Source organism: Gracilinanus agilis, chromosome 5 (genome assembly GCF_016433145.1).
Source record: "Gracilinanus agilis isolate LMUSP501 chromosome 5, AgileGrace, whole genome shotgun sequence".
Classification (NCBI taxonomy): Eukaryota; Metazoa; Chordata; class Mammalia; order Didelphimorphia; family Didelphidae; genus Gracilinanus; species Gracilinanus agilis.
The window spans coordinates 311,303,946-311,331,070 of record NC_058134.1 but is presented as its reverse complement, the minus strand read 5'-3'; the positions used below and the strand labels follow the sequence as shown (position 1 = coordinate 311,331,070).

Genomic DNA, 27,125 nt, shown 5'->3' with positions numbered 1-27,125 from the left:
GCTGACCTGTTCTCCCTAAAGCCCTGTGTAACTATTGAAGATACGAAGTATTTCTTCTAATTACCAAGCTAACAGATTTGTGTTGTTAGATGAACAAAGCTAATCAGCCTAAGTAACTGATTCTGGCTGCAGATTAACTCAGAAGATAGCTTGAGATTTCATAGTCTTCAAGTAATTTCCCTAACAGCCAGGATGACTTCTTAACCACCACCTCTTTGGAGTCTTGACAAACACAGACAGGTTAGCTAATGGCTTCTTTGCAAATGGGTTTAATATTGGTAAAATAGGTGATGGGAAATGAGATTGATGCTGGAAAGTGGGAATATGGTTTCTAAAATAAGTCTTGGTTGATGGCTAGTTGTAAAAATCTCCCAGATAACTTAATTGATGTTGAAGAGCCTTTGGATGATTTAACAGCCTGGTCAGGCCAGATGGCCTGACTTTTTGACTGAAAGATTTGTCCAACAGATGTTGGTTTGATTGGTTGAACAAATCTTCTTGATGGAAGATATCAGTGAACTGAGGTTGAGAAAGGTTGAGACTAATATCAGGATATGCGTTGCCCTAGTCTAGACCTAAACCGACCACCTCCCTCCTTGCCCAAATGTATCTCAGGACTGAGACCAAGAGTTGGTTCAGATTTGCCCTTATATAGTCTTTTCCAACTGCCCCCTTGGCTCACGCCAGGCTTATGCCATCTCTGGTTCATTCCATTCAGGTAACTGGCAGTCAAGCTGGATCCAACATGGCTGCTGTTAAAAATCCTTATAGTTCTCAGTAGAATATTACATGCAAGGATATTATAGGTTAAATAGGTTTTGTGGGCTAATCTGGGAACCTAACCATCATATATAAGGTTTCAGATGAGAGAATGGATTCTGAGTTTCAACCCAAAACAGAAACTTCTGGGATATAATATCTGAAAGTTGGGGAAAGATGCTCTGTTCAATAAAGTCTAGAAGTGAAGAATCATTATCTTATCTAATTAAGTAATTAAATCTTGTACATTTTTTTCTCATTTAAAGGTTTCACTTCATTTCATTAGAAGATTTCACTAACTAGAACAAGAATTTGCAACTCCCCAGAAATGGTTCAGAGTTCATAGTTAGAAAATGAATATTGATTGGAAAGTTTATGTGTTTATTTAAGTGTGGTGTAAGGCCTTGATACTTTCAACAGATGTTCTCTGCTTAATGTTTCTGAGATTAAAAAGAACAATGAAGGTCCTTGTGAAGTAAGGTTACCTGAATATCCATTTCTAACTAAAACAAACATATTTTTGTCTATTTTTCCATTCCTAAGTTTTCATGTTTCCCTTGTCTTCTCTTTTTAGCTCATCATCCAATTCTTCTGACATGAAGAAGGAACCTTCTGTTAGTCAAACCGTTTCTAAAGCTCAAGGAAGACATGGATTGGCAACAGCCCTTCAGCCAAAACTCCTATCTCAGCATCCACTACAGAAGCAGGAAATCAATACAGACCAAACTCAGGATGTCCAGAAACACACGGCCAATGGTGTGATTGGAGCACAAAAAGAGATGGAATGTGAAGACAATAAATTTCCCACTGTTAGCCCTGATACTTCTAATCAGACTTTGGAACCATCCCTTCAGAATAGCTTAGCGAATGGAGAAAAGGACAGAACAGCTTCCGATTCCTCCTTCCCCACGACAAATATCTGCGAAGGAAGTGCTATAAGGAGTTGTTGCAGGACTTCTAGTCAGAACCCCTTACTTTTGTTGGAGAAGGAACACGTGGAAATGAAATCTGCTCCAGAAGAAGAAAGAGATGAAGAAAGTCCACTTGAACTTGAGAAGCAGGATCCATGCATAGAAACCAAGGTAATTCGCATCCTAGACATGGGGAATAGCCTACTAAAGAATGATTCCATGGTTCTTCTCTAAAGTTTTATTTCAGTGTATCCTCTGGAATTGTTATCCTCATAATCACCAAAGAACGTTGCTTAACGTTAGACAGTCAGTGGGTAGCTCACATATATGTACACTGCTCCGATCCCCCTAAAGGGGGATTATGGAGAAGTTGATTCTGGTAGTATCTGGTTTGATTCCAAGAGCCAGAACATTGAGATAAATTGTTCTGTCTGAAGGCAAGGAGAAAACATGTTTGTAAGGCTTAAATGTTGGCTTGATAGATAGTGTCTGTGGAATGGGATGGGGGAAGCACTTGGCATTTATGTGGTTTCTCCCTTCAAAGAAGTTATAGTTGAATGGGGGAGATGGCATTCATGAAAAAATCAAATATCGCTTGCAAAATTGTTATCCCCAAAATCTGATTATGGAAACATTTAAGGTACCTGGATGGCCAAACAGAAGTCTCACATTTTTGTCATAACATCAGACTCATGTCCTATTTTAATACCCCTTTTTAGCATCAAAATAATTCATATGAGCTCCTGGGGGCTGGGCTGGAGGAACACAAGTTGTAATCGGTCTGACCAAACAGAAAAGGCTTTTGCACATGGACTCATAATGAATTATGCTTCCACCACTTGAGGAGCAGGCTGGCTAAGTTCAGGAAGAATTGCCACAAGGTTAGCCATAAGACTTTTGCATATACTTATTCATGAAGTCAGTCTACTAGGGCATAAAAGGATTTCGGCATAGGCAGTCCTCGGGGATGCTCTGGGTTCCGTTCCTGACCATCACAATAAAGCGAACCACACGAATTTTTTGGTTCCCCAGTGCACTTAAGTGTTTACACTAGAATATAGTCTGTTCCAAGCGTGCAATTAACAGTATTATGTCTAGGAATCCAGTGTACGTACCTTAGTTAAATGTGTAAGGAATATTCGTAGTTTATTATTACTAATAATAATACCTTGCCTGAGGTAACAGAGCCGGGATTGGAACCCAAATATTTCTTATTTCAACTCGAGTGCTCTTCTACTCCATGACACTGTTTCCTTTTTAAAGGCTCTTGCTATTTTGAGTTAGAAAAACAGCGACACTCGCTCAACGTCACTTGGGTCATAATTCGAAGAGACAAAAAATTTGAACCCTGTTCCTACTTATGTGTCTACTAACTTTTGACTGTAGCACTTCAGGTGGTGCAAAATGTAGCTTTGGGCTGGCTCATGCAGGGCTTTGAGTTCAACACTAAAGCTTTTGAATTTTCTCTTTTGCAAAGTGATCAAAAAAGGTTCTGTAGTTGTGCCATTTTCTGGTGTAATAGCTATCCTCCAGGTGTCAAAATAGCACCACATTGGCTTGCCTTGAGGAAGCCAAAGAAACCGCCTGCCTTTGTTCATTCTAGAGTAGAATGATGGGGTTGAGAGGATCTTTGAGGGCTTCCTAAGTTGCCCGATGATTTGGATTTAAAGGCAGAGATGTGCCTCGTCCTCCTCCTTAGCAGCAGAGCCGTACCGTGCTGTCGGGGCACGTAGCAGCAAGTAATAGGTAACCGGACAAAGTAAGTGAGTCCTGGTATAACAGGGTAACAATTCCAGAGGGCCTGACGCCCATTCTCTTATTTAATCTTTACCCCTACCCGATGAGGATGTACTAATGCTATTACCCGCCCCCTACCTTGTTTTAAAAAACCCGACCTGGGATTCCTCCTCATCCACTGAGGAAATTCCCTTTCCTAATTCATTTCAGCACCTGCTCAGTAATTTACTCTTGGAGAATTGCCAGGGACCCTGAGAGGTTAAGTGACTTGCTCCATGCCACACAGCCTTGAGGAACTGGAACCCAGGACTCTGAGACCTCTATCTCCTAAACCATGCTTCTCTCTGTTTTTCAGGTGGGGCACCAAAGAATAAGTGACTTTCCCTATGTTTATAGCTATTAAGTATTAGAAATATCATTTGAACTTGTCTTCTTCACTCCAAGTCCTGCATGATGCATGATGCTATGACTTCTTAAAAGAGGAAATCAGTGTCTCTGCCTATTCGGTTTACCCACTTGGCTATAGCTCTTAAAGAGCAGCTCAGGAAATGACTAAGATGATGCTCTTGGTTGTGTACAGAATCCAGGGTAGCTAAGAAGTCACAGAAGAATGGTATATCCCAGTGATGGGCAAACTACGGCCTGCAGGCCAGATGGGGTCCCCTGAAATGTTCTGTCGCCCCCGACATTCTTCCTAATCTGAAGAATACAATGAGTAGGATACGATATAATGACACTTCAAAAGAGTTGCCTTAGAAACAGACTGACAGGAGCATTTCCTTTCCTTTGGCCCCTCTTTAAAGAGTTTGCCCATCACTGGTATATATGGTTTACTTTACATTTAGTTTTGGGTTTTGTCTTTTTTTTTTTTTTTTTTTTAACTCAAGTCCTTTATGGTTCTACCTACTGGCTTTAGGAAAAACCATGTGCCAAATATTGGAAAACTGTTCATTTGGTCTGTGGAAAATAGTTGCTTTTTTTTTTCTTTTTGCATGAATGGTGCCATATAATCATTGTAGTGTTGCTTGGCTGGTATCGTTTATTGAAGAACATTATGAAAACATGAGCAGAATCCATTCTGTCCAGACTCCTACCCTTTAAAGAGAATCTTCCGGGGGCAGCTGGGTAGCTCAGTGGATTGAGAACCAGGCCTAGAGACAGGAGGTCCTAGGTTCAAATCCAGCCTCAGACACTTCCCAGCTGTGTGACCCTGGGCAAGTCACTTGACCCCCATTGCCCACCCTTACCACTCTTCCACCTATAAGTCAACACACAGAAGTTAAGGGTTTAAAATAAAAAAAAATAATAATAATAAAGAGAATCTTCCATTGTATAAAAGTTAGGAATGAGTAAGTGAAAATTACGAAGAAGGTTTCAAGATTACGTAGCTCTGATGTCACACGTCTTTTTTTAAAAATTTTTCAATAAATAAAAAGCCACCTTCTTCCCCTCTCTGCAAATTGAAAAAGAAAAAAGAAGACCCTGATAATCAATACACACAATCCTGTAAGACGAATTCTCACCTCTGCCTTGTCCAGGATGATGTGTCTTGATGTGTCCTTGGAATCCATCTACCTCTCTGTCAAGATATTGGTTGCATCTTTCGTCGTGAATCCTTGAATCATGGTTGGTCATTAAATCGATTAGAATTCTTTCTTTACACTTTTGCTATTATTTTATAGAATTATGTTCACTCTGTATCAGTTCACATAAGTTTTCTCCACAGCCATGTCCTTCATCATTTTTATAGCACAGTAACATTTCCTATCGTATTCGTCTGTTTGTTCACTCCAGCCCAATTGACCAGTGTACCCCCTTAATTTCCACTTCTTTACCAGCACAAAAGACCTTCTGTAAGTAGTTTTTAACATATGGGTCCTTTTCCTCCTTCTTTGAGCTCTTTGAGGGATCGACTTAGTGCATGATCTGATTTGCAAACTTGTTTTGGTGATTTCCTAAGCGAAACTTGCCCAGAAATCCAAAGGGACTGAACAGCAGAGTAATGGAGTGAATCCAACTGAGTGTAGAGCTGAATATTAAGATCTTTAACCATAGTCTAAGGCTCTAGACAGGCTATATTCTTGGCAAAGGCAGAAACAAAAGTCAAAATAGTCAGGACACCAAACCTGCATTTTTCTTCTCGATATTGGTGTTCTCTGGTATTAGCTTTTATCCTGATTTATGCAAGAAAACCTAAATGGATAATGTTTTAAATAAAGAAATGTGTGGGTGAAAATGAGTCACCCTTGTTAAAAGGAAAAAGCATTAAAGAAGAGGCCATAGCAAAGTGAATTTTACATTCTGATCTAGAAACAAATTTCCCTTGGTCTCCTGCTTAGAGGGATGCTAAACTGAATGAAGTCTGGGAACCTCGAAGCCCCTGGGATGCCGAATGGGTCCCTTCATTTGCTCTGCCAATAAGTGTTCAAAGAAAATATTAAGGTCATAAACTCCTTTCACATTCAAGGGTTATTCCTAGGATCATCTGGTTTTATAGTGATGGTTGCTTTACAATAAACAAGTTTACCACCATCAAGATGCTTTTGATTACCTCGTCATTTTTTGCTTTTGTAAGATCTTCATTAGTGTGTATATGCTTTTTGGTATTTATTTGTGAGAAATTAGTGAATTAGTAGTTAATTTTGTAATTACAGAAACCAAATGTGGAAGAGAAGAGAAGTCCAATATGTTTTTCTCCTCTTGGGGCATTGGGATGTGTAGGAAGGTAGACATGAGTTTCTGCAGCATAACTCCTGATTGAAAGGATTATCTGACTCCTTTCTAAGCAAATTCACTTAAAGCAGCATGCAGAAAAAGAACTGCTACACACCAATCCCACCTTTCAGGAGATTTCTTTTGCTGGCTTCCAAAATTCAGCAATAGCTATTTTATTAGATAGACGTACACACACACACGTACATGACTTCACATACCACATACTTCACATTTATGTATTTCAATACTTCAGTGGAAACCAGGACATCCTAGTTTATCAATTCCTGTTTGTGTCTTTCTTTAATGTTAATTAAATAGATGAAATTCTTAAATGAGAAATTCTACCCAACATCCCAGAGACCATCCTTGGATTTCGTACAAGACTTGAGTGTTATCTTTGTCTCATCCTCATTTCATGATCAACCCTCGTCTTCTGCTTATGCATGTCCTTGTGATCCCCCCGACACACACACACACACACACACACACACCCCATTCGTAACATGCTACAACCTATCGACAGCCTCTGTCCATGGGATTTTGTTTCCTGTGAGATCAGTTCCATGATACGAGGCTCAGGAGCCTCACTGAGAGAACATTGGGCTTTTGCAGCAGCTGCAGCCACCTTTGACTTCATGAAATTATCAGGCCTTTTCCAAAGGTGGCCCGTTTGGAAGAGCTTTGGGGTACTCTACAGCTTACAAAGTGCTCTCCTCATAGAATCCAGTAAGGGATGTAGTGCCATGGATTACAGAGCTATAGTGGGTTGCAATGGAAGTCCTTGGATAAGTCAGCTTACTTCATTTTGTAGATGAGAAAATGATGTTCTAAGAAGATGTTCTAAGAAGGAGTGGACATTACTGAGATCCCACTGGGGATCAGTTGACAAAACCAAAATTTATAGCAGATCTCCTAGCTCCAAGACCAGCAGCCTCTCTAACACCTCCTGCTGCGCTTTGTGGTCCGTTATTGCTCCTAGATCCCTCAGTGCTTCTCAGTCTAATCAGAGTATTAAAGTTATTTTAGAGAAATGAAAAAAAAACAACAACAACAACAAAAACCCACATCCTATTGGACTTCGGAGACAGAAAAGTTAGAAGAAACAGGGTAAGCACCTTATTATCAGTGCAGTTAGCATTCATAATAAAGAAGAATTAGTCTTCGTAATCCCAAATTGCATGTTCTCTTTCTAGACTATAATAACAGCCCACATTTAAGGTTTGCAACGTGCTTTATTATATATATGTTACCTCATCAGATCCTTATAAAAATACTCTTGAGACAGGAGCTAGATGCTCTGAAGACAGAGAAGCTATTTAGCTTTCAAATAATGATCCAGTAGACCCACCAAAGCTATCGTCCATTAGGCATCAGAGGAATAAGAGAAAAGTAGCTGTAGTCACCGATTCCTTGCTCAGGGATACTGAGGCAGCTATTCATCAACCTGGTAACCCTAGAAGGGTCTCTTCTCTTCTTAGGGCAGTTATTCAGGAAGATGGTATGGACAATTGATTTGGATTAATCATAGTTCTAAAACTGTCTGAGTTGCCTCTCTTACAACCTCCTGTCTTCCCTTCTTTTCTGTGAAACTCGAATGATATCTGTACCTTTCCCATCTCATTTAGTGGGTGCTACCTTACTACTTATTTCTTTTCCAACTTTATGCCCGTCTCTTATTAAATACAAAAGTTTAGCCTCCACAGTGGTTGTGGTGTAACCGCAAGTAAAATCATTTTTCCTCTCTGCCCTTCTTTTCCTGTCCTGAATGAGTTGTGGTTTTTTTTTAAAGGATTCGTGCCATGGAATTCTGTGATCTGTATGATGATAAGTAGATAGTTAAGACATTGTACTGTGAAACAATAGACATGGAAAATAATGTTCAATCTTATTTTGAATATAGATATTTGGTGCACATTTCCAGAGATTTGACGACTCCAGTTGTACTCTTTTGTGGTGACCTTTGTAATAAGTGGATAAAACAAGTGGATGGGGTTTGTGGGTCCCTAAGTCAGTAGGTAGGAAAGGAGGGTGCAATAGTGGACAGTAGTAAATCGAGGTGGTAGGAGATGTAAGGGAATGACTGAGTTTAGGGAAATATAAGACTTGAAGTGTAATGAGAAGCAAGGGAAAACGATGAGGTAGTTGGGCAGACAGCTGCAGCAGGAAGACACAGACTGGGTACACAGGCTTGAGACAGAGACACTGAAGGCAAACAGACTGAGCCCTCCAGGCAGGAAGGGCCTTTCTACAGACAAGGGTTGGGCCAGCCAGAAATGGTTTGAAACTGACTAGAGGGCTTTCTAGTCAATTTCTCAGGTTCACAAAGGAAGAGTCTGTGAAATAGACGGGCTTCTTCAGAGGAAGTACTGAGATCTCACTTCCTCCAAGATGGATGCCTCCAACTCCCCTCAGGACCCAGAGAGAAACTATTCCTCTCTCTCCTTACCCTCTTTTATCATTCAATCAATGATTTAAGAAAAGGTTTGATTAAATGACAACAGGGTTTATTGAGTTTAGGGGTTGATTATAAAGGATAGAGGGATATAGGGTTTCTCTAATAACCGCCTAGGGAGAAGCTTCCGGTGGGGGAGGGACACAGGAATGTGAGACTGAGAAAGGGCCTGTCCTCACTCAGTCCTGGGAGGTTTTGCTGCCTTTAAGGCTAGGGAAGTTGCACACAATGAATCCGAAGATAATTTGTATCAAGGGTAAGCCCTCCTTGACTATGGGGAAAACTAAGTCTTCAAAGTTTGATTGCTACCATCCAAATCCACCCTACTCCCAAAACCCACAGGAAATCAGGAAGGGGGAAAAATGGTGATTGGAATAGGGAAGGTCAGGGAGATACAGAGGAATTAGCTAAGCTACAAAATCTCAAGAGAAAAGGCACAGAATCAGGGAATCAAGGCCAGGTTTCAGCCCCAAGACCGAGCTCAGTTGACTCTTCTGCTCTGGCTGAGCCTCCAGGACCAACTGCCTCTAGTCAGGGTTCTAAACCCTTCTTAACTGCCAGAAATTCTCCAATTAGCCTTTTGCAGGGTTGTTTGCACCTTTGCACTACACCTTCTTCTGGCTCCCAAACCCACTATGATTTCTCTTATTCCTTCAAGATAGTGTCTTCTGAGTTCCCTTTACTACAGCAGAATGAGAGGAAATGGCCTGAGCCATGTATGAATCAGTATTTATTACCTTGTGCTTAACAGGTGCCCAGCACTACGACTGGGATTATCACATCAGGGATACAAATACAAAAGCAAAAATAGTTCCACTCCTCACAGAACTCAATAGAGGAGACAACACACACGTAGAGGAATGGAAGTTTGGGGACACTGAAGCCACATGGGAGGAAGGGGAAGAGTGGATTGATGTGCCCTTTCCAGGAACAATGGCCAAGTTGGTTTGATCAGAATTCTAAAACTGTCTTAAGTTTCCCCTTTCTGAAATGAGACAACTGAGATAAAGATGGACAGGAAGGGGCTATTTTGGTTTCTGGGGAGAAATGTAGTTGGTAGGAAATGTGTTTTGGACATCCGAGATACCGGAAACATTCACTTTATTCATTTAGGAACTTGGGATTTGTCTGGCAGGTTCTAATGTTGTTAGAAATATGAATGATTTGGAAAATGGGGCAGTACGTGCCTCTGTCATTTCCTTGACTCCCGATGAGGAGCAGTGGCTTTTAAAGGAAGTATGCTGTAGCCTTTATTTGTCCAAACTTCTGACTTTTTTCATGTATCAATCCATATGAAAACTTTATCCTCCTGTCACATAACTTGAACTCTTTTGGCATACCGGGGAAGCCTGTGGGCTCAAGAATACCATTTCTAAATAAAATAAACAGGGTTACAAAGGAAACTAATTATTTTGACATTGATTTTTAAGTTCATGGCCCTCTCCCTCCCTCCCCAGATTACTTAAACCCCTGGATTAGAAAGTTGATTATGTTTTAGAAATAGGATTTGAACTAAGACCCTCCTGACTTGAGGATTGTCCCATGATCTCTTGTGTCATACCTATTCTCTGGGTAAATATTTTAAATTATTGTCCATTTTTAGAGGGGAAAACCTTATTTCTCTATTTAAAATAGGGTGATAATATGTGTAAAAGTGCTTTGAAAAGGCAAAGCATTATACAAATAGAAGTTATTTTCATTATTACTATTATTATATCCTTAATACATTTCCTAAAAAAATGAAGTTTTACTCATAAATTACTTTTCAGGAGCATATAGTTGCCACTTTGTGCTGGTAGTACTAGTCTCAAGGTTTTTATGCCTTTGTTTATCTATAGATTTAAAGCAAGTGCAATAAGTACTTAAGACATTAGAATTTTTAAAACTGAATTGCTAAGGAGAAAGTGGCTCAGTGGCTAGAGCCAGGCCTAGAGACAGGAGGTCTTTGGTTCAAATGAGGCCTCAGACACTTCTTAGCTGTGTGATCCTGGGCAAGTCACTTAACCCCTATTGACTAGCCTTGCTACACTTCTGCCTTGGAGCCAGTACATAGTATTCTTTTTTTTTTTTTTAATTTTAAACATTTATTAATATTCATTTTTAACATGGTTACATGATTCATGCTCCTACTTTCCCCTTCACCCCCCGCACTCCCCCCACCCATGGCTGACACACATTTCCCCTGGTTTTATCATGTGTCCTTGATCAGGACCTATTTCCAAATTGTTGGTAGTTGCATTGGTGTGGTAGTTTCGAGTCCACATCCTCAATCATGTCCACCCCAGCCCATGCGTTCAAGCACATAGTATTGATTCTAAGACAAAAGGAAAGGATTTAAAAAAAAACAAAAACAAAAAACTACTGGTTCACTCAAAGCTCTCTACCAGCCAGTTAATGGAACTCTCTCCTGACTAGATAAAAGGAACCCTACTATAAGGTTTCAGAACAGTACTAGGGACGACTGGCAGCTTACAAATTGGTAGACAGAACTGTCCCACAAGTATACATTCATCGAGCTCAATTTTGTAGCAATCAATAATGTCATGAAATTTTTTTGTACTGAAAGACCTTGCATTATATTTTCAAGATAGCCTAGAAGTTTAATTTATTATTATTATTTATTATTATTCCTGTTGACTCCTTAGGAGCATAGGGCCGCAACCATCTCATGCCAGCGGACTCTGTTCTGGGCAACTTCCCCCAGCTGGGCCCATGTCATTCCGACTGTTTTTGTTTCATTTTCGGCAGATCTTCGCCAGGTCTGTTTTGGTTTTCCGACTTTCCTCCTCCCTGAAGGGTTCCAGCTCAATGCTTGTCTGGCTACGTTGTCTTCCGGTTTTCGTAGTGTATGTCCTATCCATCTCCACTTACGTTTCTTTATGTCCTGACTAATGGGATACTGGATTGTTCTTTCCCAGAGACTAGCACTGGAGATCTTTTCAGGCCATCTGATGTTCAAGATGTGGCGTAGACATCTGTTAACAAAGACCTGGAGTTTGTTGGTGTTGGCGCTCGTCACTCTCCAGCTTTCTGATCCATATAGGAGGACGGCCTTTACGTTGGTGTTGAAGATTCGGAGCTTAGTGACGAGGGACAGTGCTTTGGAGATCCAGACAGATCGCAGGGTGTTAAATGCCTGTCTGGCTTTGTTGATTCGGTTTCTGATGTCCTCATCTGCTCCGCCGTCCTTACTGACGATGCTACCCAAATAGGTGAAGTGGTCCATCTCCTTGATGTTTTCTCCCTGTAGTTAGATAGGCAGGTCCTGTCTGCTGTTGACTGGGATCACCTGGTCTTCTTCTTGTTGATCTTCAGACCTGTCTTCTCCGCTTCTTCAGAGAGTCGTGCAAGTTTGGCTTGTGAAAAAGCAGACAGATGTCATCCTCGAAGTCAAGGTCCTCGAGCTGCTTGGTGCGAGTCCATTGAATGCCCGTATTGTTGTCCTTGTTAGTTCTTCTCATGATCCAATTTATGACCATCAAGAAGATAAGGGGCGAAAGCATGCAGCCTTGCTTCACTCCGGTCCTCACTGTGAAGGGAGCCGTCAGTTTCCCATTGTGGATGACCCGGCAGGTAGAGTCTTCGTATAACCACTGGATGATGTTGATGAGCTTCGGGGGAATCCCATAATGCTGCATCAATCTCCAGATGATGCTCCTGTCCACGCTGTCAAATGCCTTCTCGAAATCCACGAAAGTCATATAGAGGGGGGACTGCCACTCGATGGACTGTTCGATGATGATTCTTAGGGTGACGATGTGGTCGGTGCACGATCTGTGCTGACGAAACCCTGCTTGTTCTGTTCTCAGCTTCTTGTCCAAGGCCTCCTTCAGTCTTTCTAGGATGACTCTGGTCAGGATTTTGCTGGGAGCGGATAGAAGCATGATTCCTCGCCAGTTGCTGCATTGGGATGGGTCACCTTTCTTGGGTAGCTTCACCAGGTAGCCTAGTTTCCAGTCTGTCGGGACTTGTTCCTGTTCCCAGATCTTCTGCAGGAGGGGTTGTAGCATCTCCGCTGACATTTCTGGGTCTGCCTTGAGTGCCTCAGGGGGGATGCCGTCTGGACCTGCAGCCTTACCATTTTTCATGGTCTTTTCGTGGTCCTCCGCCAAGGACGGTCCCAAGCCCGGCTGAAAAAGGAGGAGGGTTGGGCGTGGGGCTAGCAACCCCACCCCGTAAAAAATCACATTTGCTATAGAAACTGCAACCTCACCAAACCAACAAAACCGACGATCGCCTAGTCTGGAGGATTGCTCTCCAACAGAGTCCATGACGCGTGCTGGTGAAAGCCTCTGGGAAGCCAGCTCGCCGATAAATCTTCTGACAACCAAGGCAAAAACCAGAATAACGACATGGAACGTAAGAACATTATACGAAAGCGGAAAAATCGCTCAGGTAGTAAATGAGATGAAAAGATACGACATCAGGGTCCTCGGTTTATGCGAGACCAGATGGAATGGAAGCGGCCAGACCAGACTGACATCAGGCGAAACCATCATTTACTCTGGCCATGAAGACCCGGACCATTCCCACACCCAGGGAGTAGCGCTGCTCATGACACCTGAAGCCAAGAAGGCGCTGATCGGTTGGGAACCTATCTCGCCAAGGCTTATGTCAGCAAGGTTCAACTCAAAGGGGAAGAAGATCACCATCATCCAATGCTATGCACCCACCAATGCGGCAGAGGAAGAGGAAAAAGAAGAGTTTTACAGCTCCCTACAGGCACTACTTGATGGCGCACCAAGAAGAGACCTGAAAATCGTTATGGGAGACTTGAATGCAAAGGTAGGAGAAGACAACACAGGAAAGGAGTTCATCATGGGAAGGCATGGAGTAGGCACCTGTAACGAAAATGGAGAGCTCTTTATGGATTTCTGCGCCTTCAACAATCTTGTTATTGGGGGCACTATATTCCCACACAAGAAAATTCATAAGTCAACCTGGACTTCGCCTGATGGAAGGACGGAAAATCAGATGGATCACATCACAGTTTCCCGCAAGTGGAGAAGAAGCCTTCTAGATGTTGGAGCAAGACGTGGTGCACATGTGGCCTCGGACCACCAACTCCTGGTGGCAACTTTTAGAACCAAGTTGAAATCATTCAATGACCTTTCAGGCAGACTACAGCATAAGTTCAATGTGCAAGATCTAAAGACCAGAGAGGAAAAAGAAGCATTCAATCGCGAAATCAAGAACAGGTTCGCGGCCTTGACAGGACTCATGAGAGAGACAGTTGAAAACCACTGGACCAAACTCCAGCAGACCTGGAAGACCACCTGCGCAGAAGTCCTGAGAAAGAGAGAGAGAAAGCGCAAGGAATGGTTAACATAGGAGACTTGGGCCAAAATACAACAGAGAAGGGATCTGAAACAGAAGATGAGCCAGTGCCAAGATCAACAGGAGAAAGAAGAACTTCGAACACAGTACTGGGAAATTAACCGTCAGGTCAAGAAGAGCACAAGATATGACAAGAGACGGTTCATTCACGATATGACCGAAGAAGCAGAAACAGCAGCTGGGCAGGGGAACATGGAGAGGCTACACGAAATAACAAGAATCCTATCGGGAAAGAATTACAACCCTAGCAAGCCAGTGAAGGACAAGACTGGCAAGACAATAACAAGCGATGCAGAGCAGAGAGCCCGATGGGCAGAGCATTTCGAAGAAATCCTGAACCGACCGCCTCCACCAACTGTTCCGGACATACCACCAGCCACCGAACTGCTTCAGGTGAACACAGGCCCACCTACCAAAGTTGAGATTATCAAAGAAGTTTAATTAAGAGATGAAATAGGAATATTAGCTGCAGCATTCCTTTACCCCCAGAAGAATATCTTTTGTGTATTTTACTTTGCCTTATAGTTATCAGACTTGTTTATGTATCCAGAAAAAGGAAATTGCACCTTCGATGTCTTTCTCTACTGTGCCTTCGTAACATAGGAAGAAATATATTCCTTCATTTTAGATAGAGTTCAAATGGGACATTTATTCTGCAGAAAATACAGTCCAGCTTCCAAAAAGACCTTGCCTGTGTGGTTGACTTCAATGGTTAAAAAAAGAAATCATACATTGAAAAAGGTCTACCCTATATTCCTGTAAAGGAATATCATAGAATGATAATATGAAAAATTGATCATTTGTAACAATTCCCAACTTACACCAAACAATTTGACTGCCAAGCTTCATAGAAAAAATATGTTGGTTTTCCAATAACAATATAAGAAGAAACAGATAAAAATTGTTACTAGGGAAAGAGGAAACACAATTGTGAGGAAATTGGGGAGAAGAGGATGATCAACAATATCAAAGGCCCAGGTCCAGAAGAATGAGGTTTGAGAAAAGGCCATTGGACCTGGCAATCAAGAGATCAATGGCAACTTTTGCCAGAGCAGTTTCTGTAGAATGATGAAATCAGTAGCTTGATTTAGGGTAGTGATTCCCAAAGTGGGCGCCACCACCCCCTGGTGGGTGCTGCAGCAATCCAGGGTGGCGGTGATGACCACAGATGCATTGATCTTTCCTATAAATTGCTATTAAAATTAAAAAAAAAATTAATTTGCAGAGGGCTAAGTAATATTTTTTCTGGAAAGGGGACGGTAGGCCAAAAAAGTTTGCGAACCACTCATTTAGGGGATTAAGAAAGGGTCAAGAGGAGAGGAAGTGGAGGCACTTCTTGTAGACAGCTTTATCATGGTTTTTAGTCAAAAATGGCAGAAGAGATGGAGGACAATAGTTGGGGAGGGTGGAAGGGTGAAGTGAGTTTTTTTAAGAATGAGGGAGAAATGGGCACGTTTGTAGGCAGTAGAAAAGAAGCCAGTTGACAGGAAGAAAATGAAGATAAGTAAGAGTGGGAATGACAGAGGGACAATTGTTTGGAGGAGATGGGATCCTACATGCAAGTAGAGAGGGTTTGCCTTGATAAGGAGTAGGGTTACCTCTTCATGTGAGACAGGAGTGAAGGAAGAGATAGTAGAAGAAGGCATATGAGTGATATGAGATAAGGAAGAAGAGAGAAGAGGGAACTCAGGACGAATTATCTGAAGTTTTTAGTAGAATTTGAGGCTATATTCTCAGACAAGATGGTGGAAGAAGGGATGGCCATGTGAGGTTTGAGGAGAGATGAAAACCTTTGTTAGGGAAAGTGGCATTGTGATCATATGAATGAATTGCTGAGGGAAGTGTAAAGGGTGTTGCAAGAGCAAAGGCCCGTTTGAAGTTTTGCAACATGAATTTGTAGTGGACCCATTCACCACGGTTCCATGACTTTCTTCACCGTTGTTTATGTGCACATGCAGAGGGCCAAAGGCAGCGGATGGTCGGAGTAATCCATGGCCGAGTCTCGGCAGCACTCCATTGGCAAAAATGATAAGGCGGACAGGGACTCTGAAGAAAAAGAGAGCGTTCATCAATATGGGGAGAAGAAGGGAGCGTGGCTAGTGCAAGGGTGATGGAGGAGAGAAGTGAGGGGTTGAAGTATGAGGCCATGGAGTGGATGATAAGTGGGGGTCAGTAAGGGAAGGCAGAGGGAGATATGGAAACTGGGAGATTAGGGTCAGATAAGGGATTCTAGAATTATTGAATGTGGACATGATACGTTTGTGGGTAAGGGCAAGTTTAAGGGAATGGCTATCCGTGTGTATGGCTCCAGTGAGGTGGAAGAGAGTAGGTTATGGAACGTGAGTGGATTGAAGAACTGAGTGATTAGGATGTTTGAGGGGGAGTCGTATTGTGTTGAAGTATCCTAGTATGAGAGCAAGAGTTGGGAAAGAGAGAAAAATTGTTAGCCAGGTACTGAACTCATTGGAGAAGGAAGGGGAGAGGCCTGTAGACAGCAGCTTTTTTGATTTTGATGGGGTAGAAGATGTGGATTTTGTGGACCTAAAAGGAAGAGGGGTTACTCAGTGTTGGGTGTGAAGGAAGAACCTGGAAGTGGTATCGGGGAGCAAGGAATATTCTACCTCCCCCCACCTTGACCTCTGAGCTGAAAGGAATGAAAAAAGGTACAGCCAGTACTGGAAAAGGTGGCCAGAGAGGCTGTGTCACCAGAGGGGAGCCAGGTCTCGTGACTGCTAGAAGACTGAAGGAGTGGGAGAGGCAAGAATTCAAGATGAAGACAAGTTTGCTGCCGAGGGCATAGGCATTGCAGAGGACACAATGGAAGGGCCAGGGCATGTTCAGTTAAGTAAAAAAATAAGTGGAGTGAGAGCATGGAATCAACTGGTGCGAGATGAGGAATGGGGTTTAGCTGATGACCTCCAGGGTTCAGAATCATTGGGATGTGCAGGGTCTGAGGAGATATGGAAGGTACCACTCCTCTTCCCAGTGGACAAGCAAGCCCCACATGCAACAGGAGTTAGAAGACAGCCAAATGAAAGCAGTGTTAGAATGACTATTCCTGGTCCAGCGTCTCCTTCCAAAGCAGTTCACTTTCACGGTATTCTGATTCTCCCAAAAGAGGCTGCCCAAGTTCTCCATGTAGAGAGACTATTTCAGGAGTTTTGGGTATGTGCAGAATATTTAAGAGATAATGAGAGCAATAATACTACATATCAGAAATAAAGGGATGCATTCAAAGTAATTCTAAGCATATTTGTAAGGGGCACCTAGGTGGTTTAGTGGATAGAGAGCAAGGCCTGGAGATAGGAAGTCCTGGGTTCAAATGTAGCCTCAGATACTGCCTAGCCGTGTGACCCTGGGCAAGTCACTAAACCCCAATTGCCTAGGCCTTACCACTCTTCTACCTTGGAAATGATTTAGTATCTATTCCAAGACAGAAGTGGTTTTTTTAAATTTTTAATTAATTAACTAATTAATTAATTGAGAGTGTTTTTCCATGGTTGCATGATTCATGTTCTTCCCCTCCCCTCTCCCAGAGCTGAAAAGCAATTCCACAGGGTTATACGTGTCTTGTTGTTCAAAACCTATTTCTATATTATTAATATTTGTAATAAGAGTGATCATTTAGAGTCAACATCCCCACTATGCCCAAAGGGCTTTAAAAGACTGTCTGCCCTTCCATCCAGCCATACCACTGCTGGGATTATACCCCAAAGAGATCATAAGGAAAAAGACTTGTACAAAAATATTTATAGCCGCGCTCTTTGTGCTGGCAAAAAACTGGAAAATGAGGGGATGCCCTTCGATTGGGGAATGGCTGACCACATTGTGGTATCTGTTGGGGAGGGAATACTATTGTGCTCAAAGGATTGATGAACTGAATTACTTTTAAAATATTACAAATCATTAAAACTCTCAGGTACTGGGGAGAAAATGGAGAAACAGGCCTGCGTGGCAGCAGAGATCTATCTGATGGCAAACCAAATACTTAAAAAGAGAGTCCTGTTTGATAAATCTATAGGAAATGGCAACTGGAGAAATTATTCAAATTTAACCATTCTACTTGCGTAAATTGGTTAGTCCATTAGAAAGAAATGGATTAAGGCTTATATTTCACATCAGTGGAACACACACTAATTGAATTCTATCTAAATAGAGCAATGAAACAAAAAGCCACACAAAAATATGGACAGAACTCAGTGGTGTCTTTTTTCAGTTGCTGAAAGATAATGACTTCCCCTATCAAGCAATTGTTAGTGACTGGATAGATGTATTTAATTATTCTAATAGATAGAAAATAGAACTGTGATCTCATACGATTTAATGTGTCCCAGGTTCTGTTGGGAAGCTTTCCCTTTATCTTTCCTGTGCCCAGGCTCCCAGCCAACTCTATACACGTCCCTGTTGTTTTCCCTTTTATATGTCCATCATTACAGTGTAGGCTACGTTAGGTCAGGGGTTGTCTTGCCTTCTTATGTGTTCTCTCCAGTGCTTGGCAAAGCACCTAGCCAGCACGTTGTCAGCCCAAGTCATTCTGTAACCTTCCCATACTTATCTCTCTCGTATGGCTCTTTTCCATGGCCTCACTTAAGTTTATCAAATGGGGTTCATCCAATGTTCTGACAGCTTCTCGATTTCTCCTGACAATCGTTTTACCAGTGGAACATTCTAACCGCCCACCTGACGTTTCTCTCCCTCACTTCCTGATTAGTCCAGCTTACTTTCCTAACACACATTTCCTGGATGGCATTTTTTACTCTTGTTCTTTCAAGTTTATTAAATGGTGTTTCCTGTTCACATGTCTGATATTCATTTTTCATTCTTTGGAGACGTGTATTCCATTATTCCTGCTAGAGCAGGACCTGTAGAATACTGACGTTAGAAGGATGGATCTTTGTTTTCAGGAGAAGCTTGGAGTCCTCAAAGGAGCTTTGCAATTCGCAGTCCATCTTGTTCTCCTCAGCCTCATCCCAACGTACTGTCCATTGGTACTATCTGCTCGCTCCAGTTACATGCTGATAAATAAGTCATAGATTGTTGATCCAAGTGCTTCTAATTAATCTGATCCAAAGATATTCTTTGTCCATTTAGTCTTTTCTGTGTGAATGGTTAGACCACATTCCTTTGAGTTCCTATAAATATCTCTTCTAAGAGGCTTTGCAGTGTCCCAGAGTTGAGGTCATTCAAGGATGGTGTCCACAAACAGGAGAATCTGGAGAACCTCATCATTCGCAGACATTTGCCCTTTCATTTGGACTCTCGACTCCTCTATCATGGTGGTGGACACCTCTGACAAGCATGCACCTCCCCGTTTATTACTTGTCTGGTTTTAGAATCAGGTCTCTGACCCAGAGTTATCTTTGTTATGTTTTCGAAGGCATCTTGAAGAGTTTTGACGTATAGATAAGAGACACTTTGCTTGAAAACAAAACAGTTTTAAACTTTAGTGTTTTGCGCTATCAATTTGGGAGGGAGGGCTAATCAACGAATATCTGTAGTCACTAGCCTAAATATCACTTGGGAAAACCTTTTTCCCTGTTAATGCCTAATGTAAGATACTCTTGATTTGTATGCAAATGACGGTCATACAGATTTTGTATAGCTGAGAAAGTAGACGTACATAGAGGTACTTGTTGATGTTTCCTCTGTTTCCTTTTTTCCTGAGCTGGTAAAGTCTAGGAGTTCCCCCTCATCTTCATATGCCTTATATAGCCTTCCTTGAATGGGTGTCCCTTGTTGGTTTACTTCCAGCGTGGCTCTCTTATGTGTTCCCTTTGTCTAATCTGACTGTTCCACGTTTTCCAGTCATCGCTCTCTTTAGGAGATGGAAATGATTATAGCTCCCCTGTATGCACCTCTGGGACCGTGATATTAGCATCCAAGGGTGGTGATTACAGTGTTCTTTGTTATTTTTGTCTGCATTTCTCTCTTTCATCTTTTTACTTGTGTCCAGTTTCACTATTAAATGCCCCTAGGGTGACTTAGCTATTTTCCCAAACTTTCTCGCTGACCTTTCTCCGTACTCACTGTATCCTCTCTTGGCCTTCTCCGTTTCTGAAGCACTGCGTCATCTTTCATCTTAAGATTTTCCAAACAAATTTATATTCTAAGCCACTGCTGCCTTTGGCTCTGACGGCTCTCTGCTTGGCAAGCCAGTCAACTGTTTGCTGCCTAAGGTCAACTCTCAGGGCTCTTGTGGTGTTCTGGTAGAGATCATTTATTCTGCTTAAACTGAGTATAAGATTCTTTAAATTGATATAGTGTTTTTGTTTTCTATTTATGAATAATCACGGAAGCATAAACTATTAGAGTTAGAAAACATGGCAGTGACTATCTAGGCCAATGTATACCTGAAAAAAGACGCCTAAATAGAACTTGCCTGACACATGATCATCCAGTCTCTGCCCCCTCAAAGACCTCCCATGAGGGGAGAAACCCAGCACCTCCTGAGGCAACACTGGACAGCTCTAACTGAAGGACGTTCTTCCTCAGAGCAAGCCTACGTTCCTTCTTTGCACCTATATGTATGTTCATACATACACACGCACATATATACACATGCATGTGTCTTTGTGTATATGCTTAAGGTAGGGTGTTCGTGTTCTGTATATGTAGACACACATATATCTCGATTCTACCCTTTGGGCCAAAAAGAAGAAGCTGGTCCCTATTCTACATGATATCCTTTCAGAACCTTGATAACTAGCGTCTTCCCCCCAATGCCCATTGGTCTTCTTCAGGCTAGAAATTAGTTTTCCTTCAGCCAGTGCTCTTGGCAGAGGCGTCTTCGACACCTTCTCTGATGGCCTTCCTCTAGACACTCTCCATCGTATCGATGCTCTTCTTAGACTTCGCTTTCTAGAAGGGGGCATCTTGGTCCAGATATGGTGTGACGGAGTCGAGGAAACAAACTTTGTCATTCCTGGTGCCTCGACTTCTTTCGATGTAGCCTACAATCGTCTCGGCTTTTTTGGCCTCCACGTGACATTGCTAACTTGCTCCTGCATTCTCCAAAATCTCTCCTCTTCTTCCAGATAAATTGCTACCTGATAGTGCCTTCGTGGTCCCCCGCTTGGGACCTGAACCACAAGGTAACACATTCATCTGTTGAACTGCATCTTCAGTTGAGCCCCGTCTCTAACTTGCTAGCATCTTCTTGGATCCTGACTCCATCATCTAACATTTTACTTAACTTTCCCAGCTTTGGGTCATCTTCAAATGGGAGAAAGTTTATCCTATAAGAAATGACAGAAGGAATAGTCTCAAGAAAAAAATAACTATGAAGATGTAGAGTGAAGTGAACAGAACAAGGAGAACAAAAGTTACGAGGGATAAGAAAAGCATCATAAAGAAAAGCAACTTTGGGAGCAGCTGGGTGGCTCAGTAGATGGAGAGCCGGTCCTGGGTTCCAATCCGACTACAGACACTTCCTAGCTGTTTGACCCTGGGCAAGTCACTTAACCCCCATTTCCTATAGCCCTTACCACTCTTCTGCCTTGGAACCAGTACTTAGTATTCATTCAAAGACAGAAGGTAAGGCTTTTTTAAAAAATTATTATGGGAGAATGCAGAAGAAAATCCAGAAGGCACTTCAGAGAAGTGAGGTAGATTAATTCCTATCATTTTCAACTTAATATACATTTTGTAGGAACTATGCAGAATCAACTTTTAGAGTTTCATACGTAATCATCTATTCTTTGTCTATTGAAATGTTAATGTTTGATGTCTTCGTTCATAATTTAAAAGAATATATGTCTAAATTTTAGATGTGAGTCTTCTGTATTATCTCTACATTTGGCCTTCTTAATTTCTTACTCCCGGACTATGTTATTCAGCGCATTTTTTATTACCCTCTCATTTATTAGAGGATACATTTACAAGTCTCCATAACTAGCTTATCTTAGAGTCTATTCATTTCCTTGACTTTGTTCTTATTTATTTTTTGGTTAGATTTGACTTGTTCTGAGAGGGAAAGATTAAACTCCCTCACTATTATATTTTGTAATTGTTTAGTTTGTTGTTTCAAAATTTGAATGCTGTAACATTTGGTGCATATAGGTTTAGGATTATTAATAATGCTTTATTATCTATTATACCTTTTAACATCGTGTACTCTGTTTATCTCTTTTAATTAGAACTATTTTAGCTTTAACTCATGATCATTAACCCCGCTTTTTTTTTAGCAGAAGCTTAATGTATACTTCTTCAGTCCTTCATTTTTACTCTGTGTCTCTCATTTTAAAATGTGTTTCTTGTTTGTTTATTTTTTAATTCCTAGATATCTTCTTCCTTCCCCTCCCCAAACCAGAGAAGTTATTACTTGACCCCCCCAAAATTATGTATATGTCAACTACGTCTTTCATGTTTCCATTTATCAATTCTTCCTATGGAGGTAGACACAAGTTATTCCTCAAATATTAGTTCTGTTCTCTTGGTTCTACTCATTTCACTTTTCATAACTTCCTGTAGATTTTTCATGTTTTTAAAAAATTTAGCCTGCTCATCATTTCTTAGAATACAATAATATTCCATCACAATCTCTAAATGCTTATGTCAATAAAACAAAGAATGGATTTATTAATTAGGTACATATTTTTAAACTACAAAAAGAACAAATTAAAAATCCCCAACTAAATACTAAATTGGAAATCCTAAAAATTAAAGGTGAGATTAACAAAATTGGATGTAAGAATAACCATTGAATTGATAGATACAACTAAGAGTTAGTTTTATGCAGGGGGGAATAAACCAAAATAAATAAGACATTGTTGATCAAAGAGAGAAGAAAACGAAATCAGAACATCAAAAATGAGAAGGATGAAATACCACTAAAGATGAAATCAAAACACTTATTAGGGATTATTTTGCCCAACTCTATGCCAACAAATTTGACAATTTAAGTGAAATAAAAGAATTCTTAATTAACAGAGGAGGAAATAGAATATCTAAATAAACCTATTTAAGAAAAAAAATTGAATAGTCCATAAATGAATTTCCTAAGAAAAAAGCATCAGGACCAGATGGATTTGCAAATAAATTCTACCAAATATTTAATGATCAGCTAATTCCAATGTCAAATAAATTATTTAGAATAATTGAAGTCCTGCCAAACTTCTTTTATATGGTGCTAATTCCTAAACCAAGAAAAGCAGAAATTGAGAGGGGAAAATTATAGACCATTTTTATTAATGAAAATAGACGCAAAAGTCCTCAATGAAGTACTAACAAGGAAACTATAACAACATATCACAAAGATTATACATTTGATTTATATCAGGTATATACAGATGGTTTAATGTAAGAAAATCTATTAACATAATCATAGCAATAGCAAAAGTAAAAATCTTATGTTCATATCAATAGATGGATGCAAAAAATAGATACATTTTGGACAAAATACAACATTCATTCCTATTAAAAATACTAGAAAGAATATGTATATATGGCTTTTTCCTTGGAGTGATAAGAAGCATATACCTAAAACCATCAGCAACCATTATTTATAATGGAGATAAATTAGAAGCCTTCTGTATAGGATCAGGATAGGCTAGGAAAAGGATGCCCATTATCACCAGTATTGTTCAATTAGAAATGCTAGCAACAGCAATGAGAAGAAAAAAATTCAAAAAATCTGAATGGGTATAGAGGTAATAAAACTTGTGTTTTTCATAGGCAATATGATGGTAATGGAAAACCCTATTGATTCAAACTAAAAAAGTAGTTGAAACTATCCATAACTTCAGCGAAGTGGTAGATATAAAATAAAAGCACACATCATTAGCATTTCTTTATATCACTAATAAAGCCCTGAAAAAAAAAAGATAGCATGTGATGCCTCATTTTAAAATAACCATCAATAGAATAAAATACCAGGAAGTTTACCTGCCAAAACAGGTACTACATAAACATAAATTATAAGATACTTTTTTTAAGAAATAATATCAGATTTGAATAGTTTGAGAAATATTAATTTTTCATGAATGGGCAGGCACTCCCTCAATTTCCTGTTCTTTGCCCTACCACAGAGAGAGATGCTATAAATATTTTAGGGCATATAGTTGTTTTTTTTTTCCTTTTTCCTTGATCTTCTTGGGAAACAGACCCAACAGTGGTATTGCTGGGTGTTTCTTGTAGGCATATATTGCGAGGGTTTGGTTTTTGATCCATTCTGCTGTTTGTTTCCATTTATGGATGAATATCCCATTCACACTCAGAATTATTAGTTGTGTTTTCCCTCTTCTAGTTCGCCCCACTATTTTCCTTGTCTGCTTCTCTTTTTAAGACCCTCACCTTCCATTTTAGAATCAATACCACATATTGGCTCCAAGGCAGAAGAGCGGTAAGGGCTAGGCAATGGGGGTCAAGTGACTTGCTGAGAGTCACACACCTAGGAAGTATCTGAAGCTAGATTTGAAACCAGGACCTCCCACCTCTGCAGCATTTCTAATGCAACATATTTAAACTTTAAAACCTACCTAAGCTAATCTACTTATTCAGTGCTGTTCCAATTAAGGTACCCAAAAATCATTTTATTGGAAAAATAATAAGGAAATTCATTTGGAAGGACAAAAGGTCAAGAATATCAAAGGGATTAATAAAAACAAATGTAAGGAAGGAGATCTAGCAGTACCAGATTTTAAATTGTATTATAAAGCAGCATCAAAACTATGTGGTACTGGCTAAGAAATAAAAAAGTAGATCAGTGGAACAGAGGAGACATATAAGAGATATTAGTAAAAGAGTATAGTCAACTTGTGCTTGACAAAAGTATAAGATCTAATCTTTTGGGATAAGAATTCTATGTTTTCTAAAACATTGTTGAAAAATTGGAAAGTAGTCAGGCAGAAACTAGTTACATACTAATATCTTACTCTATTCACAAGGTATGATCATTATGGATACATGATTTAGATTTAAAGAGAGATTTAAGAAAATTAAAGAACATGAAACCCATTACCTTATAAGATTTATGGATAGAAGAATTTATGAATAAACAAGAGATAGAGAACATTATGAGATGTAAAATGGATAATTTTGATTTCATTATTTTATTTGTACAAACCCTTTTAAATTTAATGTAGAAAATTTGGGGAAGAAAATTTCTACTTTCTTGGATGTCATTGTCAAAAATTATAAGAATATGAGCCATTTCCCAATTGATAAATGATCAAAAGATATGAACAGATAGTTTTAGAATGGTATAATCAAATCTATATATAGCCATATTTTTTAAGAATGTTTTAAGTCATTCCTGATTAGAGAACTACAAATCAAAATCACTTTGACATATCTTAAATGTGCCAAATTGGCTTAAATGATAAAAAGGTAAAATGGAAAATGTTGGAGGGAATGTAGAAAAATGGAGACACTAGTGGTGAAACTATGAACTGATCTTGTCATTTTGGAGAACAACATGGATTTATGCCCAAAGAGTTATACAACTGTGTATACATTTTGAACTAGCAATACCATTATTATTATTAAGTCTGTTTCCTAATGTAATCAAGGAAAAAAGAAGAGAACTTATGTGTTCTAAAATATGTATAGAAGCTCTCTATGTGTGGCAAAGAACTCAAAATTGAGGGAATGCCTATCAATTGTGTTATGTCCAAACAAATTATGGCATATGATTGTGATGGAATGCTACTGCACATTAAGAAATGATGAGTGGGTTTTTTTTTAAATATGTAAAGATCTACATGAAATTTTCAAGAGTGAAATGAGGGACAGCTGGGTAGCTCAGTGGATTGAGAGTCAGGCCTAGAGATGGGAGGTCCTGAGTTCAAATCTGACCTCACTCACTTCCCAGCTGTGTGACCCTGGGCAAGTCGCTTTACCCCCATTGCCTAGCCCTTACCGCTCTTCCACCTATGAGACAATACACAGAAGTTAAGGGTTTAAAAAAAAAAAAAAAAGAGTGAAATGAGCAGGACCATCAGAACATTATATATTCTGGCTGGCAGTTTGGAACTATGCTCAAAGGGCTATCAAAGAATGCCTGCCCTTTGATCCAGCCATACCATTGCTGGGTTTGTACCCCAAAGAGATCATAGATAAACAGACTTGTACGAAAATATTTATAGCTGCGCTTTTTGTGGTGGCAAAAAAACTGGAAAATGAGGGCATGCCCTTCAATTGGGGAATGGCTGAACAAATTGTGGTATATGCGGGTGATGGAATACTATTGCACTCAAAGGAATAATAAACTGGAGGAATTCCACATGAACTGGAAAGACCTCCAGGAAGTGATGCAGAGTGAAAGGAGCAGAACCAGAAGAACATTGTACACAGAGACTGATATACTATGGTAAAATCGAATGTAATGGACTTCTGTACCAGCAGCAATGCAATGACCCAGGACAGCTCTGAGGGATTTATGGTAAAGACGCTACCCACATCCAGAGGAAGGACTGCAGGAGAGGAAACATAGAAGAAAAACAGCTGCTTGAACGCATGGGTCGGGGCGGACATGATTGAGGATATAGACTCAAAGCTACCACACCAAAGCAACTACCAACAATTTGGAAATAGGTCTTGATCAAGGACACATGATAAAACCAGGGGAAATGTGCGTCGGCCATGGGTGGCGGGAGTGCGGGAGGTGTGGGGAGTGAAGGGGAAAGTAGGAGCATGAATTATGTAACCATGTTAACTTTTCAAAAAAATATTAATAATTGTTAAAAAAGGAACATTATATATAGCAACCAAATATTGTTTGAAGAATAGTTGTGAATGTCCACCTCTAGAAAAAGAACTGATAAGCATGATGTGTGTGTGTGTGTGTTTGTATGTATGTGTTTGGAGACAGACAAGACAGAGAGGTTGGGTTTTTTTTGTTTTTGTTTTTGTCAAACACTTCTCTAGTGTGGGAAGGGGAGGGAGCAAAGAAGGTGCATGGAAAATGAATGTAACAAACAAATGTATAAACTTTTAAACTGGAAAATGTTCTCTCTAGAATTGTGTTGCCTCTCTATCCATTGCAATACATTTTGGTCCCTAAGCGTCAGTTATCTCGATGGCAGGGGTTTGTTTAGGAATGTCTGTCTTCAGTACTCCAGTATCAGATGCCCATGTGTTAAATGAAATGTTTCTGATTGCCTTCCTCTTCATTTGCATGCTAACATCAACTTCCTCAGCTCCATTGTTTCCTTCTTCAAATGAGGATAAGAATTGGACCAGATACAGTTTTCTAGCTCAAAATTTGTGAACTTGAA

The 27,125-nt window shown here is 40.3% G+C and overlaps 1 protein-coding gene across 2 annotated transcripts in view; it reads left to right on the top strand.

Moving 5' to 3' along the window:
* FGD4 (FYVE, RhoGEF and PH domain containing 4) overlaps positions 1-27,125 on the top strand; it is an 82,166-nt gene that overhangs the window by 14,471 nt on the left and 40,570 nt on the right. For both annotated transcript variants that reach the window (XM_044679453.1, XM_044679452.1), the window contains one exon: positions 1,334-1,841. In XM_044679453.1, the coding sequence (XP_044535388.1) occupies positions 1,334-1,841 (508 nt within the window). The remainder of the gene's footprint in view (positions 1-1,333; positions 1,842-27,125) is intronic.